This window comes from Erpetoichthys calabaricus, chromosome 2 (assembly GCF_900747795.2).
Source record: "Erpetoichthys calabaricus chromosome 2, fErpCal1.3, whole genome shotgun sequence".
Lineage (NCBI taxonomy): Eukaryota > Metazoa > Chordata > Cladistia > Polypteriformes > Polypteridae > Erpetoichthys > Erpetoichthys calabaricus.
This window is the reverse complement of record NC_041395.2, coordinates 217,623,070-217,641,108: the sequence shown is the minus strand read 5'-3', so window position 1 is coordinate 217,641,108 and position 18,039 is coordinate 217,623,070. Positions and strand designations below refer to the sequence as shown.

General features: G+C 40.2%; 2 protein-coding genes across 2 annotated transcripts in view; one reads left to right on the top strand and one right to left on the bottom strand.

Moving 5' to 3' along the window:
* LOC114644392 (L-threonine ammonia-lyase) overlaps positions 1-4,377 on the bottom strand; it is a 33,455-nt gene extending 29,078 nt beyond the window's left edge. Inside the window, exons 1-2 of the mRNA XM_028792534.2 lie at positions 4,194-4,377; positions 2,925-3,270 (exon numbers count right to left, since the gene is read on the bottom strand). Coding sequence (XP_028648367.2) covers positions 2,925-3,270; positions 4,194-4,291 — 444 coding nt within the window. The 5' untranslated portion in view covers positions 4,292-4,377. The remainder of the gene's footprint in view (positions 1-2,924; positions 3,271-4,193) is intronic.
* Positions 4,378-10,904: 6,527 nt separating this feature from the next.
* Positions 10,905-18,039, top strand: part of LOC114646804 (placenta-specific protein 9-like) — a 33,268-nt gene continuing 26,133 nt past the window's right edge. The window contains exon 1 of the mRNA XM_028795148.2: positions 10,905-11,170. Coding sequence (XP_028650981.1) covers positions 11,110-11,170 — 61 coding nt within the window. The 5' untranslated portion in view covers positions 10,905-11,109. The remainder of the gene's footprint in view (positions 11,171-18,039) is intronic.

Sequence of the window (18,039 nt, the reverse complement as noted above, 5' to 3'; positions counted from 1 at the left end):
AGTAACATTATTTAAGAATTGATCCAGAAAAGTGAATCTACCCTGGCAGTACCAGCCAGACCATGGTACAAAATAATGTCTTTGTAACTTTGTGCAGACATGGGGAGAACATGCAAACTCCACGCAGGGACGACTCAGGAAGCAAACCCAGGTCTCCTAACTGTGAGGCAGCAGCGCTACCACTGCGTCACCCAGATCATAGTCCAAATGGTGTAAAAAGTACAAAATGAAACAATCAGAATTGGTAAAATTAATCAGATTATACAGGGTAGCAATGTGTTTGGTGTATTGTACTCATTATAATGTCCACTATATAATTTGTAAGTAACGAATGATTAATTGGCTAGCTATATATTTAGTTATTTGTAATAGTCTGCCACCCTCATTTCATTTCCTGTCGATCACAAGAAAATTAATGTCATAACACAGATGGGACAACAAATAAATGTTACATCATAAATATTGCAGTCTCTATGTACATTTATGTGAGAAAGTACTGTTTATGGATATGAAAAATATTGTATCATTTAAAATATGCTAATATATGTAAATATAATCATCATTTCAATATTATTAGTAGATTTGAGTTAATTTAGTAAATAACATTTATATTAATTTTTCTGGGACTTTCAAAGTAATTCCACTTTTAAATTCTGTACCTGTCAATTGGTGTTGCCATTTTGGCAGACGTTATTGCATACAGTATATGTCTTTTTGTAACTATCTATTAAATACTTCCATCAGCTGTGATAAAATGGTTGCTAACTCATCTGCACAGATCTGTTTCAGCTTTAGGATGTTCAGTGACTTTCTTGCACACCTTTCTCCTAACATTTCAATAGGATATACTGTAAATGTTGGCCTCAACTCACACATTGTAAAAGCGTACAGACTTCTTTTCAAGCCATTCAGTTGCAGATTTGCTTGAGTATTTAAACCATAATCCATTCCTGTTGTAAGATTCATTTTCTATTTACATTAATCTGTTTGATAGATGGTCTCATATTCTACTCAGATATTTCCTAATGCATTGTAACATTCATAATACTCCCTGATTCAAAAAGTTTTTGAATACATTAAACAAGTAGTCTAATACTATGACAAAATCATCCTAGCTGTGACTTGTCTGTCTGTCAAAAGTACATTGCTCCAGAGGTTTTTTCTGCATCCAAATAATTTCTTGCTATTTCAGATGCCCATTTATATTCTTTTTTGAATATAAAACCAATTCAAACACCACCTCTTTTCAGTCTTGCCATGTTAACCATATACGAAATCTCTTTCTGACAGCTGGCTCATGTTATTTGAAACTGATTGTGACAAGAAATATCTTAAGATTTTTGAAGTTCTTAGACACTTCTTTGATGATTTTTTGGCCAGTGCATGGCACGATCTGATCTTTGTAAGGGTGCCAGGGATCTTGGGTTTTCTTTATTTGAATATAATCCTTAATTATCTGTAATGACTAACCATATATTCCAGTGAAAGTACTCTGCAAAACTCCTAGACACATGCAAATTTGTGTTTTACTGCTATTATTAAAGACCAAACTAAAACAAGTGTGTCATCTTTTAGTAATGTAGGTTATACTACATTTTGCTGATATTTTGCACCTAGTCTGGTGCTCGAATTGGCAAACTGTAATAAGTAGGAAATTGCATTTCTGTTCATATTTGTTGACTGAATTAGTGTATGGAGCAACATTTCAGTGTTATTTATTAGATCTGATTACCTTAATCTACAGTATTGGCAGCACTGGAATGTACATACTGTATATTCCTATTAAAATATGTTACCGTCAATATGTAGAATACATAGGAAACCAATACAATGCAGAAAATGGGACATCAAAATATGAAACGATTAAAACTTCAAACATTTTCTAGGCATTCTATGCAATGCCAAAAGGCAAACTGGCAAGTCATTCTGTATAATGCCTAGGTATTATATACAATGCCTAGGGAAAGTATATACTAACACAGACATTTCATGCTTTGCCTAGAAATGTCACGCATTCTTACAGAATGCCTAGGCATTCTACACAATACCTGCTTTTCACACATTGCCGGTAACATATACAAGATGACAGGTGATGCAGGTGTTCTAAATAGAGAAATATTGGGTACAGTAATGACTCATACTGTTTGCATATACCGTAAATATTTAAGATGTGGTCAAATAACAAAAATGTCACATGTCTCACAAACCAAGTTTGATTCGTAAGTGGTGAACATGGCATAAATCATAATAAAACTCAAACTCGATTCAGTCAGAGACACACAAGGCCTAATCAGGGCTGCATACTGAAGTCTTCAGTTTAGCCAGTCATGGTGGTGCCAGCGTCCTTATCTAGAACACATGAGAAGAACTTGTGTGTGATAGTTAACTCAATCCTAGTTCAAGTATAACATTCTTATCATATCCAGTCATGCTTAAGTCTTGTTTTAAACCAGACCATGTAAGATTGAGTCAAGTTTATCCATTCATGACAAACTGCCTAAATGTGAAACAAGTTTGATTTGAATGCAGAAGACTGAATCTAAGTCTCACTCAACTTATTTTTATCAAGGTGACTGAATCATCCAAACTACACAATATTACTTCCAGCCAAGACACTTAATGAGAAATGGTATACTCAGGATTGCCACATGAAAACACTTTGAACATAAAAATCCAACTCTCACAAAATGCCAAAACAGATTTTCAGGACAGACATACATCAGTAAAACAAAGATTTGTTCTGAGTATTATCAGTGAATTAAAGACAGAGACACAAAACAATGATAAATTATGGACTAAGAAGTTAAAAAGAAAAAGAAGTGTGAGCAAACAGTGTGAGAAGCAGGAGAATGTATAAGTGGTTAGATGAAGATGATAAGGGAGGGAGGAGGTAAGGAAGTGAAGAATAAAGTGGACAGCATTACCACGCAGGGTGTTTTCTGCACTCCTCCTTGTATTTTAAAGGCTGCTGCACTTATGTCTTCAAAGCGGATATATTCGCCAGGAATTTTTATGCCAGACTTGAACTCTTGTCTTTTTTGAGAATCTGCCATGTCTCCAAGCTGAGTCTCAGGAGAGCCTATAATCTTCATTTCCCAGGTCCTCACATCTCCATTGAGGTATTCCTCTTCACCAAAATCCTTTAACCTCTCTGGGTGAATTGGAGTAGGTCGGGGTGATATGCCTCCATTCCTGACAGACCTGCTTTGAGGACACTTGCTAACGCAGCGCTGTGACCCCTGATGGCTGCTTGATCCATGCTTGCCATTGCTGAGAAAGGTAATAAATATACAGAGAGAAAAGAAAACAAAATAGTAAAGAGTTGTGGGAGTAGTGAGCAGGACACTGCAGCTCAGCCTGGATTATTCTAATGTAGATACAAAGCTATTCTCAGCCTGATTGGCTAATCTGACCTTGAACTGTTTGTGCACTAAATCCTAAGAAGTCTTTAAGGGTAAAGAGTGGAGGGCTCCACTTTTCAAAGATGGATCCTCCAGAACGTTCAGGAAAAGCAGCCACTGAAGAATTAGACCTGCTAGAAGTCAAACATTTTCCACTTTGAATAGAGTCAATCAAAAAGTTTACTGTATATAACAACTTTTCTAATTATCACAAAGCACTTCATCAAGATGTTACATGTATGAGATGCCCAAAATATATTTATTGTAAAAAATAAGTGATATAGATGATAACTGAAAATCAAAGACTTGAAAGAAGAGAGATAAAATAAGAATTAAAAAAATGTCTGCTTTAGTATACCACACATATCAGATGAACATTTGCCTCCATTTTAAACATGGAAGAGGAAAGGACACACAAACCAGATACAGCAAAAGATTCCAGATATACATATCAAATACCTTGCATAAAGAAAGCTAACACTGTCAACTAAACTTTGCCCTAAATTATCCTTGTCTCTGTCTGTTTTTGTGCACTCAATGTGTCTCTTTAGTATCTAGTCTATGATTTCTCCTTTCTTGTCAGCCATTTTTGTATCCTATACAAATACTTTGTGGCCATGACACCCTCTGTTTTACCATTTAGGTTGATGGAGAGGGTTTTTGCAATGAAGAGGAGATAAAACAATATAGGTGAAGATGTCAAGAATAAAGAGATAGGCACAATCACTTTTTAGACTAATCTATCTTGTTCATTGATAAAAAAGGAGGGATGTAGAAAGTGTAAAGTATTACCTCTGCCAAAAGGGATCATATTCCTCCTCCACACCAGACCTTCTTCTAGAAGCTCTGTTCTTTGAATGTGAGTAGAAGAACTGAGCTGCAAAGTTCATCTTGAATTCCCAGAGCTGTGGTACACTGTCTAGTGGCAGCAGATACTTCTCTTACCTATCTGGCTTTCCCCTCTAAAGTTTGCTTCATCCTGATTAGCGGCTATTTAAGATGGGATTAGCAGCCAAACCACACACCCCAGTGTCTATTCTTGCCTCAGCCTGGATTAGATGAAGCTGACGTGCAGCGTTCAGACTCATTAAGGAATTAGAGAATTAATTCTTAACTTAGGTGCACGATCTTACAGTGTAAGGAAGAGAAATGATGGTATAAGATCACTTTTTGACACCTATGCCAGTCAGTAGCTACACACCCAGGTGCATGCAGTCCACATTTGCACCACTGCTAAAATGTTGGCTTATGTTAATGCCAACCTAATTTATACCTGTCAGTAATAAAAAAGATCTTTCTAAAAATCATAACAATAATCTTTTAGTGTGTTATGATAGTGGATTATTGTGCTGTTTCTTTTGGGTGTACTACACAAAAGTGAGACTTGATCTCAAAACAATGTCTTTTGGGCACACAAAAAGCTCTAATGCTCAGACTCAAGGTTCCAGGCCAAAAACAAAAGTCTGGACACCAGTTAGCTGGTTAAAGATAAAGACTCTTTCAAGAGCACATAACTTCTGTATCGTGTCAAGCATCAGGCCCGGGAAGGATAGCCACTTCATGGATCCAGTGTCTAATGCCTGGTCATTACACATGTCAAATTAGTATGTTCTTCCTATGTGTACTCCAGATACTCTGATTTCCCTATCACATTCCCAAACACATGTTGGTTAGGGTGACTGGTGTAAGAGATGGCCAGCAGCTCAGCCCAGCCGGGACGCCCCTGATATGGAAAGATGGGGGAAGGCAGCTTTTTTAGAACACTGCCTCCCCCAAGACACTAGATGGCAGCTGCCTTGGAGAGTAGCGGTGCCCCGGATTCCCACAGAGCTTCCTGGGACTTGGAGTTCGGTATCGCAGCCCTGTTGGGTGCCGTGGGTGCTGCCAGGGGGTGCTGTGGAAGGACCTGGAGAGTCATACTGCTCTCATAGCCCAGAAGTACTAGTGAGTTATGAGAACAGAAATCCAGAAGCACTTCCAGGATGAAGAAAACTCAAGTTTTCCATCCGGGTCAGGAGCTATATAAAGGACTGCGGAATACTCTGCAGAGAGCCAGTGTCGGGTGGAGGTGGACAAAGCTTGCTAGGAGGTGTGGAGGAGAAAGAGAGAGAGAATATTGTGCTTATTGTTATATTTTCTTGTGTTATTGTGGCTGTGGTGCTTGGACGGCAGTGTTCAAGAAGGAAAAGAAATTAAAGATCTTCTTGGTGCTTTTACCTGGTGTCCTGAGTGTCTGTCTGTTGGGTGAAAGGGGCTATAGTGCCACCTAGTGTCCATGCTGGAAATTTCAAATTAACCCTGTGTGAGTATGGGTGTGCACACAAGTGGGCCCTGTAATGGACAGGTTCTCTGTCCAGACCTGTTTAATGCCTTGTGGTCCCTCTGCAACTTTAAATTGGATAAAGTGGCTTTGAGAATGTTATGTTATGTAGAGGAAATTCAACATAAACACAAAACTTGAAATAAACATAGCATCATGCAAAAATATAGAAAGAAATGTACACACACATGCATGCACAGGGTAGTTTTAATTCTAAATTTTACATTCTGAAATTAATCAATCTACTGGCAAGGAATCTGAAAATATGACTATCATTTGTGATGACATATACAGTACACTCCAAACCAAATGCCATCACAGATGCCAAGAATAGAAATAATGGGAGAGTCCTAATAATGACCTCTTCTTCTTTCATGTGCTTCCATTAGGGGTTGCCACAGTGAATCATCTTCTTCCATATCTTAGTCTTAATAATGATCAATCAAGACAATTAATTAATTATAGTGTTATATGAAAAGCTCCAGGAAGTGTATGCAATGCTAAATTAGTGAGTGTGTAATTTTAATTTGAATGCTAACACTAATGTAGCTTCCTAATATTTGTAGGCAAATCATTCCAAAGCTTGGTTGCACTATAGCCAAAAGCTCTGTCTCTTACAGAATGACTTTCACACACTAAATTAATGAAGGGGTGTTTGTACTTTTAGCCTTACAGTCCAAAGTCACTTCAAACTATGCCACATAAAAACACAATGGAGCATTCTAAATTATCTTCTTCCAATAGTGTAGGGTTAAGGATCGACTCAACTCACCCAATGATTCAGTGGTAGGATCTGAAATTGTGGCAATGTGCTTATAAAAAAAAGCTTGTATTGCTTATCAGCATTTCATCCTGTCAAATTATTACATGTAGGCCTTAGTTTAAAAACAAATGTATTGTGTACCCTCACTGCTAAAAGAAGAAAAAACATTCTTAGTAATTGATGAAGTCCTTGTAGCCACATATCCTCCTCCCCTGTACAAAAAGAAATAAGGCTATGGTATAAATGACAATTGGTGAGAGAAAACATAGGTTTTGGTTTTAGTTGCCATTATGTAGTATATCTAAAAATGAAGTACAGAGAGCTCTATTGTCACTGCAGTTTAGTGTTCTTGATCAGTAGTGGAGATTGGCAGTCTAATAGAATTACAGCTTCCATCTGCTCTAGGACACCACATTACATTCATTGAAACTGGACAGTGGTAAAGCATTTTAGAGATAGGCTCTGTAGAAATTAAGTAAAGTACTGAATCTTGAATGGGTGGAAGAATAATACAGAAAATAAAAAAAATCAGAAATATCAGAAGACTATTTAGCCTATCAAGATTGCTTGGGTCTATAATAGGTAAGTTACCTGGAAAAATCTCTTCCAGGAGCACTTAAAAATTATCAGCATATGTGCTACATGATTTGACAGTTTAATTAGATTACCATTGGAGGATGTGCCTGACTTCTTCGATTTTATTAGAATGCAATGGAAAAATACTTCCACAAAGACAGCTTTTTTGCCTTATACCCATTGCTGCTAAGATAGTTCATAACCATGTTCTTGAAACAGTAGTTCCAGACAATGAAAGGAAATATTTTGGCTGTAACAAATAGATTAACTTGTGCTTGAGTTATGGACCTGGCTTCTACCACAGGCCCCACCTTGCTATGTTGCTCTTAAGTATGGGTCACTCACAAGATGGGAGGGGCAATAAAGAAGAGCAGCACACCCTTGTAATGTATTAGTGTACTGAATGTTTTCATTGTTGGATTTTACCTCATTTGTCATATTTACAGTGGGTTATAGTTTTTTTTTTATTCCATAAAGCCTTTTTCTGTACTGTGTTATTTTATCTAGCTTGACCCTGGTGCCTCAGAGCTGCTTTCTCAATAAATATTCTATTTTACTTGATTTTTGACTTTTGATTTCATCATGACTCTCATGTTATGATGTGCCTCCGTAGCCTTACTGAATTCTTCTCTTAATACTTCTCATTCCATAAGTTAAGTATGGTGAAGTGACACTTCACCTTGTGCCACAGAGCAATGTTTACAGCACTGGACGGATGATAAGAACAAACAAAAGATTTGAGAACACTGGACTAATCCCTTCACATAGCATTGTCTGTTCATTACTAAAAAGATTATTTTCCCTTATTCTTACAGAGCAGGACAAACACGCTTGTCTTGAGATATCCCTCTTTTGTACCTGTTATGTAGTTCTTATCACCATTCTAACGTTTATAATTAATGTTCATTTTCCTGCCTGTAGTCCTTTTTACTCATTAACATTAAGTTGAATGTTACAAATAGTTGCCCAGTTTTGAATACTTGCTTGTGCTGTCTTATTCATATTTCCCTTCTACTTCAGTGTCATCTGTGAAACACCACTGTAAATTGCTCAAATTAGCAATAACAAGACTCAGTAGAGATTAAAAATCTGAAAAACAGATACCAATATAACAACACTGAGAAAACAAAAGTGTAGAAATTCTTCTTGAAATCGTGTTTATTACTCTTTCATTACATTTAACAGTTTAGAAGTCGAAAAAGAACATTACAGTTTTTTTCCATGATGAAAGGCCATTCAATCTAATCTAATAAACCCTGCAATTTCCTATTAACCTAATGTTTTCAAAATATTGTCATGCTGAGATTGGAATTAAACAGTATAATCAAGTATCTAAATCAGAAATAAATCAGTAGAAAAAAATAGAAGTATAAATATATTTCATTTTTCTTGTACCGTTTAGCAAGAAATCAGGAACAATTACTTGCCTAAATTTATGCAATTATTTCACCTTTCACTAAAGTAAATAATACAGAAACAAACCCAATAAAAACTTAGTATTAAAACTTAGTATTAAGAATACTTAGTATTAAGAATACTAATCTTGCATCTCAATACAATATGTGTGTATGCCAACAATAGTTGGAGGGAGAACAGGTAGACATTTCAAACTGAAGAGGAAAAGTCTTCAGTTGTCTTTAAAGATAAACCTTAGTCACCTTTTTTGCTTGGTGGCAGTCTAGTGACACAGTGGATAGTTCTTTTACCTTCCTGGTGTAGTCACTGTATGTTTTCTTATATTTTCTGGTGGTGGTGGTGGAGTATCCCAGTTTTCTTGCCACATTCCAAAGGTGTGCATTTTTGGTTGACTAGTGTATCAGGGAAAGCTTTAACCTTTTCAACTGATGGAGTTAAAGTAAACAGTCAAGGCCTGAGAGAATTGTAAAACTGAATAGGAGTGAAGTTTATCCTGGGAAACCTCAAAGGCAATGAAGGACCCTAAATTATGTTGCACAGCCAATCTGTTTGCAGCTTTGAACAGCTTTTAATTCCCATATCAACTGACTTTGAGCTTGTGTGGTTACTTCTGTGGAAACTGTAAACATGTTAGCCACTCTGGTGCACAGTAAACCAGGAGTGTGCCCTTAATTTGAACTAGAAGGGGGTAAGAGAGTGGCTGCTATTTTATTAGAAATTTTTCCAAAAACAGTTCAGTTTTTTCAGTTTAATTTAGTTCAGCTGGCGCTATGCTGCAAGAACAGAGTGGTTGGTTCATTTGCTGACTTTCTGACACTTTGCAAGGGGTCAGAGACATTTAAATGGATATTGTTGTTTAGCTGATGGACATCTGCAAAGGAGCTCTGTCTCTGGCATGAAACCCATCTTTTGATTCTTCAATTAAGGATATATCATCTCTAACTAAGGAACTGGGACATATGGGAACTGTCATTTAGGACTGAATGAGTACTGCATGGACCAACCCAGGCTGTACAATTCTTTGTATTGCTTATAATTGCTTGTATTAGGCATTATGCAAATAAATGTATTCTTTAGGTAAAAACTTACACTTTGTGTCTCTGTCCGATTATGGATCACTAGCATTGCTGAAAGGCTACGATTATTAATTCCTTTTCTGGCTGCAGTCCCCAAAGGGTATGAAGGACACATTATAGATTCCTCTATGGGTGGTAAACTGGGTTGAAGTAAAGAATGAAAAAAAGACAGTTCCAATCAGCAACTAGCATGTCATTAGAGGTCCCTAGGGTTGAATACATGGGGTAGAATTAGGACAGTGATGAGGTTACAGATAAGAGGAATATAACAACGTTTGACATGTCTTCCTATAACCAATTAAGAAGGGAACCTTAGATGTTAGTTGGTAGGTTAGTAATGTTAGGTGCACATCTCATGTGATCTGGTAATGTAATAAAACAAACGGCATCTCAACATTAACATGATGTGAGGGAGTGTTCACCCATAATCAACAGGTGCCTTTAGTGTAGCTGGTGTATGTCTTGTGCTGATGCTGCCAGGATAGGCTATGGTCTCCTTGTGACCCTGAATTAGATTAAGTGGATCTGAAGATTGGAGGATTTCACTGTGTATAATAATAATAATAATAATAATAATGCATTTTCAACCTTTTAGCAAAATTAATCTTACAGTATTGCAAGTCCTGTTTTGGAAATGTAATTTCAGAGAGAGAGAGAGAGAGACAAGAGACAGAGCGAAGGAAAGAGAGGGCGAGAACAGAAAACAGCAATTAATCTGGGGAAATCTCAGAAGGGGGTTACATTTCATTTCCACATCGCTGCCACGTCGTACTGCATTCTAAAGCCCAGCATAAAAGAAACTGAGAACTGTAGACCTTAAGTGTAAATAGCATGAATTCTCGAGAATTTAAGGGCGTGATTGTGTAGGACTGAAGAAATCTTTCGGAGAAAAAAATGAATCCTCACCTTTACTGAATCATTTCTCTTGCGGAACATTTCCAGATGTGGCTTGCTTCGGGATGTCAAACTAATAGTAGTAGTGGTTTTTGTTGTTATTGTATTTTTATGTGTACGGGGGATATAATTGCGTTTTTTTAAGAATCTAAAAGCCTTTAAAGACTAGTGAAGTCTGGAAAGAATAAGTAACCTAAAATAAAATGGAGTGCTTAAAAGGTTAAAAGCATAGCTTTTCGTGTTAACCTGAAGTGAGTGGTTGTGACATAATTACTGGCAAAACAGTATAAAATGCACTGAAAGCTTTGCCAGTGATTCTGGGTTGAAGCTCTAGGGGTTCTGACTTTTAACTCACTCACAACTTGGAAAAAAAATCAGATTCCATCTGAAAGACACCATAGCCAGCACCCCCGCCCCCTTTATCCCAGCCTCCTAATTCTCTCCGCAATAACGGGAACCCTTTGTTCTTACTTTAATGTTTTTCGAAGGAAAGCGAGAGAGGCCGAGGGGGAAGCGACCGCTCGTGGTTTGGCTCAGCTCGCTACAATTTCCTCTTGCACTCCAAAGCTGCACTTAGCGGAGTAGCTCGCTGCGCGCGCACTCGAACGGACGCGCTTGCCGCAACTTCAACCACCCTGATTCTGCGCCTCACTCGGAGGGGATATGAGAGGCGTCGTATCATTTCTCGGGATTCTTTTGCTGCTCGCCAGCCAGGCGGAAGCAGGTAAGTACCCGCCTGAAAAATGCAACCGAAAAGATGACAAACTTTAAGTGACTTTCGAGGCACGGCTATCAATGCCAGCAGCTCCATGCAACTGACCCAGAGAGGCACTTTTGTGGGCTTAAGTTCAGTGTCAGGCAGATCCACTCAAGCGAGTTTGAAGAGGCATTTAGAAGTGAAATGTTAACAGCAGCCAACTCGGAGTGGGGTTGGGAATTACCGTCAGTGCCAGCAGTACCACACTGATTACTCTGAAGTGGTGTTAGCAGTGGACGTCAGCAGCTCGGTGAAGATCAGCCTGGAGAGGCGTTTTCAATTCGACACACTTAAAATCATCAGTTCCACACAGATGTGTCTAAAAAGTCGTTTACAGGTGAGAGTGAATATCAGCCGCATTCACAGTGATGATTTTATAAGGGCACCTCGTACTACCAAGTGTGAAGTGAAGTAACGTATTGTATCAGATTGGTCCAGAGTGGCGGAGGAAAATGGAAATGCCAGCCATTTCGTGCAGATGAGTCCGAAGATGCGCGAAGTGGAGTGAAAGTGAATGCCAGAAGCCCGACTCGCTTAAGCATGAGAGTGCTTTTAAAGCTTTAAGCCAAACATAGAATTCACTCGAGTTCTATGTACGCCAAACATTCTGTTATTCAACCAAAAAATGTACCCAGGGCAAGATCCAACCTGCCAGTGTTGCCACCTAGTTCAAGCATCACTAGACCATATGTTTCGGGAATACACTAAATGAAGTGTTTTGTAGAAAATTCTTTTACCCACAGTATTTCTCAGACAGCCTTGGTGTCACGATCACTCCTGATTCCTCAACAGTGGTATTTGTTGTATCCTACTAGCATGAAGGCACTATATCTTGCTCATCTGAAAGAATCCCAACCCACTTTCTAAAATCAGTGATTAACCAATGTTGTATATTATCTTATCTCTCTATTATAATAAAAAAATGCAGGGACAAGACGGGACTCTTTCAGAGAGATACTTTCACCTCCTGCGAGAAGAGACTTTGTGCCAAGAGAATTAACCACATCCCAGGCTGGAAATAAAAGACAAAGAGTACATGACAAAATAGAACTTTGTAAAGAATTCAAAAACTTTGGCACGATACACATGCAGAGTAGGTTAGAGATAATGAAAGTACTAAAATTCGAAAGTCTCAAAAAAATGACAGTAAAGATTGCATTAGTGCAAACAAATGGAAATTATTACTCGGTGAAATAACGGAACATGTGAAAAGAGATCGAATATATTGTTCGGATTTAAACTTAGGGCGGCACGGTGGCGCAGTGGTAGCACTGCTGCCTCGCAGTAAGTAGACTGTAAGGGTTCGCTTCCCGGATCCTCCCTGCGTGGAGTTTGCATGTTCTCCCCGTGTCTGTGTGTGTTTCCTCTGGGTACTCCGGTTTCCTCCCACAGTCCAAAGACATGCAGGTTAGGTGCATTGGCGATCCTAAATTGTCCCTAGTGTGTGATAGGGGTGTGTGTGTGTGTGTGCCCTGCGGTGGGCTGGTGCCCTGCCCGGGGTTTGTGTCCTGCCCTGTGCTGGCTGGGATTGGCTGCAGCAGACCCCAGTGACCCTGTGTTAGGATATGGATGGATGGATGGATTTAAACTTTAATTCGGAGACTTGTAGATTGTCTAATTCGTGTTGCCATCAGGGAAAAAGTAGTGTTTCTTCCTAATGAAGAGGCGTATCCGCGAGAAGTAAAAGATTTGTTGTTTGGTGAAAGTGAAATCCAAATACGCGAGCAGGAGAGATGCAAAGTGGCTGGCACGTAGCACAGGCCCTGGGGGTTGGCGAGTAAAACGAGCAGGGGGCAAAGCCCCCTAGTATTAAAAAAATATTAAATTCTCTCTTAAATGATATGTCCAAATCTTTATTAAAACATGACAAAAATTCTTAAATGTTATTTTAGAATAAGTATGCTTGGCCTGTGATCAACTCTTTTATGCTTTTAATTGTTTTAGTTAAAAAGTCAGTTTTTTGTTTGCTTGTGACTGTCTTCTTTTTCTCTTTCTATTGGGTGGAGGTTGAATCATGTTGTGTTTTTTTTCTTTGTATTTCTTTTTTCCTTTGTATTCTCTGTATTGATTTTGAAGTAAATGATTGTATCTGTTATGTTATTATTATTTGTTCGATTGAGAACATGCCATTGAAATGAAATAAAATAAAATATTAAAAAAAGCAAACTTAAAAATCAATTCCAGCAAATTCTACATTGTTGGAAACAGAAAATTAGTTTATTATTCATTTAAAGACAATCTACAGCCCTTTTTGGGCAGATGAGTTTACTGACATGATTTCTAATAGCATTTTCAAATATATAAGTCAGAAAAGAATGTGATTTCTAAACACTTTGCTAGAGATCAGTGAGAGAAGAAATTCACAGGTCAAAAAGGCCTTCTGTAGTTATAGTGATCATACTCTTCAGTCTTCTTGGGAAAGTCTTAGCTGTGTTACTAAAACATATTCTCCTTCTCTGACACTTACATCTAGAGGGAGGCCTGTTCAGGCCTTGGTATAGTTGACCAACTTTTTGTCAGGTATTTGAGAGATAAGGGAATATGCCAATTTTATCACATGTGCTTTGTAAGCTTAGAAAAAGTAGTAGACCCTGTAACTTGTAGTATCATATAACATATGCTTCAAGAGTACTGAATTCCGGGCTTACTGTGTGATGTTTGGTTCTTGTATTTGTATAGTGAGCTCACATACTTGACAATATGTTGAGTTCATTCAATGTGAGCTTTGAACTACGCCAAGGATACATTTTGTCTCCTGTTCATGATTTTCATGGACAAGATTTCAAATTTGCATCCGAGGGTTGAAGAATGTCTTGTTTGGAAACCTAAGGGTTGCATCTCTGTTCTTTGCAGATGATATAGTCCTCTTGGCTTCATCAGATTGCGGTCTTTTGGATGTAATCAAACAGTTTGCAAAGTAGTGTATAATTGTCACTTCCAAATAATAGGTCTTAGTTCTCTCCTGGAAAAGGGTGGCTTGTGCAAATGCCAGACAACTCCACCAAAGCATCCTGGTGTGGTGTTGAGTGGGATGAATAAGAATGGCAGCTGATGAATCCAGAGAAGCATGTTGTATGAATGAATACCTGCACCAAGAATCTTTATGCAGATAAGAGCAGGGAAGCATTTAATGATACGTATGTAAATGCTACCATCTCTATTCAGATGAATCTGAAGATGGATTTAAAGGTTGAGTGTGAATTCTTTTATTAGCTTTTATTAGTTAATGCTTTGTTTTTGTTTTACCGTATATTCAGCAGTTTTGCTGTACTTCAGCTCAGATATTGCCACATTCACCTTTCTGTTATATCAGTACTTCTCATATAGTCATATTTTTAAACTTTTTACCCTTAATATGCTTTAAAAACTAAATGATTTAATAATAATAACATGGAATATTAAAGCAAATGTCCATCCATTCATTTTTAATTTACGTATTCGAAGAGATAGAACCTATTCCATCAGCAACTGGCATAAACCAGGCACTGGCCCAGGAGGTGAAGCCAGTTCATTGCAGATGAAACCTATATTAAAATACAATTATTTAAAAAAATGTATGAAAATAAGAATAAGTATAGTGGCTAGTGCTGATGCCTTATAGCTGCATAAGATTGGGTCTGAATCCTGACCTGACAGTTTTAATGAAGGTTGCATGTTCTTCCAGTGGTTGTTCTCCATATACTCCAGTTTCCACCAGCATATTAAAATTGTTAAGGTTAGCTTGTTTATTAAATCAGAATTGGCCATATACATGTGTGAGTGAATGTGCCTGTAGATCAACTGGTGGGTCATGTAGGTTTGGTTTCTGCTTTAACCTAACAGTGGCCAGGATAAGCTCCAGCCTCCATCAACCTTATATTGTAATATGTGGGGAAATGGTTAGAAAATTGTTAGATGGATAGATTTCATACAGTAAAAGAAGAAATATGGGGGCAGAAATGTTTAACCCGTGGAACACCTTATTATAGCTATATTATTCTTTCCCTGACTTATTCTTGTATCTTTAATATACAGTACTTTAATTTCATAGAGCTTATACAGTGGATTTCACACATTTTACAATTTTCTGCTGAGTTTAGCTTTCTGATATTAGAGCAACTTGCTCTCAGTGCCTATATGCTTGACATTTAGTACTACATTATATTTGTACCTAAAGTATTCAGGTTCTCTATTATTCACATCTGAGTCCCCTTTCTTTGTTCCTCTTCATATCTTGCCTTTTGGTTATACATTCTTGGCAACTTGTTCTCTCTTTTTAAATGCACTAAAGAACTGAGAGTTTTTCTTTTTCATAAAAAAGTTTACTAAAAGCAGCAGAGTTTCAAAAAATTATATAAGGAATTTCTGTTGCAAAATGTTGTAACATGGGAACATTACATTAACTCCCAGAACGTTGGCCAGACTCCAACTCATTACTTGAGTCAGACAGCACACAAAGTGCCAGCAATAATAATAACTGTAGTGTTCAAAACCCTCACCCCATTTTTAGAATTAGAGTGAAAACACCTGTGGTGCACGTCTGTAGATAGTGACTGTACAAGCGGGCAGTATGGCACTAGTTTGTTTGGAGATGCATATGTATTTTGCAAGCTAGAGGCTTCTGTAAATTATGCCATGCACATCATATGAACGGATTGTCCATAACGAACACCATGTTCAAGCATAGGGGTGTTCATATGTGCACTTGGCACCAGGACACCCTAGGCCTCAGTTCGATGATCGACTTTGTGGTCGTGTCGTCGGACCTGCGGCCACATGTCTTGGACACTCGGGTGAAGAGAGGGGCGGAGCTGTCAACTGATCACCACCTGGTGGTGAGTTGGCTTCGATGGTGGGGGAGGATGCCGGTCAGGCGTGGTAGGCCCAAACGTGTTGTGAGGGTCTGCTGGGAACGTCTGGCAGAGCCCCCTGTCAGAAGTAGCTTCAACTCCCACCTCCGGCAGAACTTCGACCACATCCCGAGGGAGGTGGGGGACATTGAGTCCGAATGGGCCATGTTCCGTGCCTCTATTGTTGAGGCAGCTGACCGGAGCTGTGGCCGTAAGGTGGTCGGTGCCTGTCGTGGCGGCAATCCCCGAACCCGCTGGTGGACACCGGCGGTGAAGGATGCCGTCAAGCTGAAGAAGGAGTCCTACGGGACCCTTTTGTCCTGTGGGACCCCGGAGGCAGCTGATAGGTACCGGCAGGCCAAGCGGAATGCGGCTTTGGTGGTTGCTGAGGCAAAAACTCGGGCGTGGGAGGAGTTTGGGGAGGCCATGGAGAATGACTTTCGGACGGCTTCGAGGAGATTCTGGTCCACCATCCGGCGTCTCAGGAAGGGGAAGCAGTGCAGTGTCAACACTGTATATGGTGGGGATGGTGCGCTGCTGACCTCGACTCGGGATGTTGTGGGTCGGTGGGGGGAATACTTCGAAGACCTCCTCAATCCCATTAACATGCCTTCCAATGAGGAAGCAGAGCCTGGGGACTCAGAGGTGGACTCCCCCATCTCTGGGACTGAGGTCACCGAGGTGGTCAAAAAACTCCTTGGTGGTAGGGCCCCGGGGGTGGATGAGATACGCCCGGAGTTCCTCAAGGCTCTGGATGTTGTAGGACTGTCTTGGCTGACACGCCTCTGCAACATCGCATGGACATCAGGGACAGTGCCTCTGGATTGGCAGACCGGGGTGGTGGTCCCCCTCTTTAAGAAGGGGGATCGGAGGGTGTGTTCCAACTACAGAGGGATCACACTCCTCAGCCTCCCTGGAAAAGTCTATTCAGGGGTCCTGGAGAGGAGGGTCCGTCGGATAGTCGAGCCTCGGATTCAGGAGGAACAGTGTGGTTTTCGTCCTGGTCGCGGAACAGTGGACCAGCTCTATACCCTTAGCAGGGTCCTGGAGGGTACATGGGAGTTTGCCCAACCAGTCTACATGTGTTTTGTGGACTTAGAAAAGGCATTCGACCGTGTCCCTCGGGGAATCCTGTGGGGGGTACTCCGAGAGTATGGGGTACCGGCCCCCCTGATAAGGGCTGTTCAGTCCCTGTACGATCGGTGCCAGAGCTTGGTCCGCATTGCCGGCAGTAAGTCGAACCTGTTTCCAGTGAGAGTTGGACTCCGCCTGGGCTGCCCTTTGTCACCGATTCTGTTCATATCTTTTATGGACAGAATTTCTAGGCGCAGCCAGGGTGTTGAGGGGGTCCAGTTTGGTGGGCTCAGGATTGGGTCACTGCTTTTTGCAGATGATGTTGTCCTGTTTGCTTCATCAGGCCGTGATCTTCAGCTCTCTCTGGATCGGTTCGCAGCCGAGTGTGAAGCGGCTGGGATGAGAATCAGCACCTCCAAATCCGAGACCATGGTCCTCAGCCGGAAAAGGGTGGAGTGCCCTCTCAGGGTTGGTAGCGAGATCCTGCCCCAAGTGGAGGAGTTCAAGTATCTCGGGGTCTTGTTCACGAGTGAGGGAAGAATGGAGTGTGAGATCGACAGGCGGATCGGTGCGGCATCCGCAGTAATGCGGGCATTGCATCGGTCTGTCGTGGTGAAAAAGGAGCTGAGCCGCAAGGCGAAGCTCTCAATTTACCAGTCGATCTATGTTCCTACCCTCACCTATGGTCATGAGCTATGGGTAGTGACCGAAAGAACGAGATCGCGAATACAAGCGACTGAAATGAGTTTCCTCCGCAGGGTGTCTGGGCTTTCCCTTAAAGATAGGGTGAGAAGCTCAGTCATCCGGGAGGGGCTCAGAGTAGAGCCGCTGCTCCTCCGCATCGAGAGGAGTCAGATGAGGTGGCTCGGACATCTGATCAGGATGCCTCCTGGACGCCTCCCTGGTGAGGTGTTCCGGGCACGTCCAACCGGG